Here is a 1787-nt window from a genome sequence, read left to right as displayed (position 1 = left end):
GTTGGGTTTCATTTTGATGTTGTTTACGTTGTTGGACTTGTTTGTCCGACTTTGTTGATGGTTGGGCGCTTATCCTATGTGGTTGGGTGCTTATCCTATGTTATCGGACTTGTTTGTCGGACTTCTTTATCCTATGTTGTTGGGCTTTGTTTAGTTGGATTTTGTTGGACTTCTTTATTTTGTTGGACTTGTCTCTTTATGTTGTTACTTTTTAATACTTTATTTTCTATATTCTTGTAGCATTAAAACAATATGTGGAATCTAGACATGGACATGACTTTGCTAGCTGGCATGATGATTCAAATTACAGAAGGAAATAGAGGGATGAATGGATTCAATGACGTGTTTAACAATGTTGTCATCCATCTCAAGAATGACCATAATTTGCACCTAAACATATCCCAAATCAAGAAGAGGTTGGGAACATTAAAAAAGAACTATAAACAAGTCAAGGCATTGTTGGAACACAGTGGGTTTGTTTGGGATTCAACGAGTAAGATGATTTCCATATGCAATGAACTGTGCATAGCACATATTACGGTACGTATGTCCATGTAGTATGTTTTTGTTTTGTTCTCCTATTAAATTACAATTCTTACATCCCTTATTCTATATTTTCCATGCAGTTCCACCTTGAAGATTTGAGAAAGTTAACAGAACAACATGATTTGTTTGACGAATCCCTTGTCGTCTTTGGGGACAATTATGCAACTAGGCAGTGGGCCCGTTCACGAGGATCGCGTGACTAGATTACTGATTATATAACTAGGCAGTGGCATCTGTAGTCTAGTGGTGTTTCTCTTTATTTAGACTTTGTGGATCCAGTGTTGCTTTCCGTACTAGCTCTTATTCTGTTTATGGCTCTTAATCATGTAAACTTAATGGCTCTGATTTTGTTTATGTAGACTATATGGATCCAGTAGTATTGCTTTTCGTACTGTTGTTGTTGGGCCTTTTTAGTTATGTGGTTCTTTTTAATTGCATTTCTGCAGGTTAATGATGAAAAATAAGTTCAATGTGATTTTTAAGTAAAGGCAGGTAGGCGTATATGACAGTTGGCAACACTGTCATGTTCAAGTTAACAGATTTAGTGGAGCGTAATTTCGTTCATATAGGAGTAGGGAGGAGGCAGAAGCTGACCTTAATGCTTTTTACATGGCATTAGTAGGCCCAGCAAATATGGGAAAGAAGAGACCAACATTTCTGGGGATTCCCAAGCCTCAACAAGTTTTGTTGTGACCAGTTCCTCTTACATTTAGGTTTTATTGTGGTGTTTATTACTATGCTTGCCATTTTGTAGGCCTATAACTATGTAAGACTATGAAATACGGTTCAATGTGACTTTTCTGTTTAGCTTTCCCAATACAGTTTAATTGGCAAGTGAACTGGTGCAGGAAACATTTTCTCTGGATTTCTCAGGTTTTCCTGCGTAAGTGTAAGCCCAAGGGCTCATCCTCTTACCTTGTTTTGATTATCAACAAACCCAAATTGATTAGTTCTTTATGGACTAATCGTTTGCCATGAGTGTTGTGCTTTAGACAGGTCCTACACAAGTCAAATCATACTAGCACACACCTTGTTGGCCTATGCTTGAAGATGAACTAAACACAATGGAAAAGGAGTATGGAACATACTTGGACCAATCACATCTTGTAGGATCAACCAAGGAGAAGCTAAACGTCATCCACATCAAGCATTTCGACAATCAGGAAAAATCAATGAAGGCCAAAGCTAGAGGATCAACAAGCAATGCAAAGGACAATGGAGCTTTAACCAAATGATGGCAT

The 1787-nt window shown here is 37.8% G+C and overlaps 1 protein-coding gene across 1 annotated transcript; it reads left to right on the top strand.

Annotated features, from left to right (window-relative positions):
* Window positions 1–267: 267 nt before the first annotated feature.
* On the top strand, window positions 268–749 carry LOC143891138 (uncharacterized). Its single transcript, XM_077395777.1, has 2 exons — window positions 268–540; window positions 627–749. The coding sequence occupies exons 1-2, from the start codon at window positions 268–270 to the stop codon at window positions 747–749; spliced, it is 396 nt and encodes a 131-aa protein (XP_077251892.1).
* The last annotated feature ends 1038 nt before the right edge of the window (window positions 750–1787 follow it).

Source organism: Tasmannia lanceolata, unplaced genomic scaffold, assembly GCF_043159265.1.
Source record: "Tasmannia lanceolata isolate RefF3 unplaced genomic scaffold, GAP_Taslan_0.1 ptg000013l, whole genome shotgun sequence".
NCBI classification, from domain to species: domain Eukaryota; kingdom Viridiplantae; phylum Streptophyta; class Magnoliopsida; order Canellales; family Winteraceae; genus Tasmannia; species Tasmannia lanceolata.
This window is presented reverse-complemented; position numbering and strand designations above follow the sequence as displayed.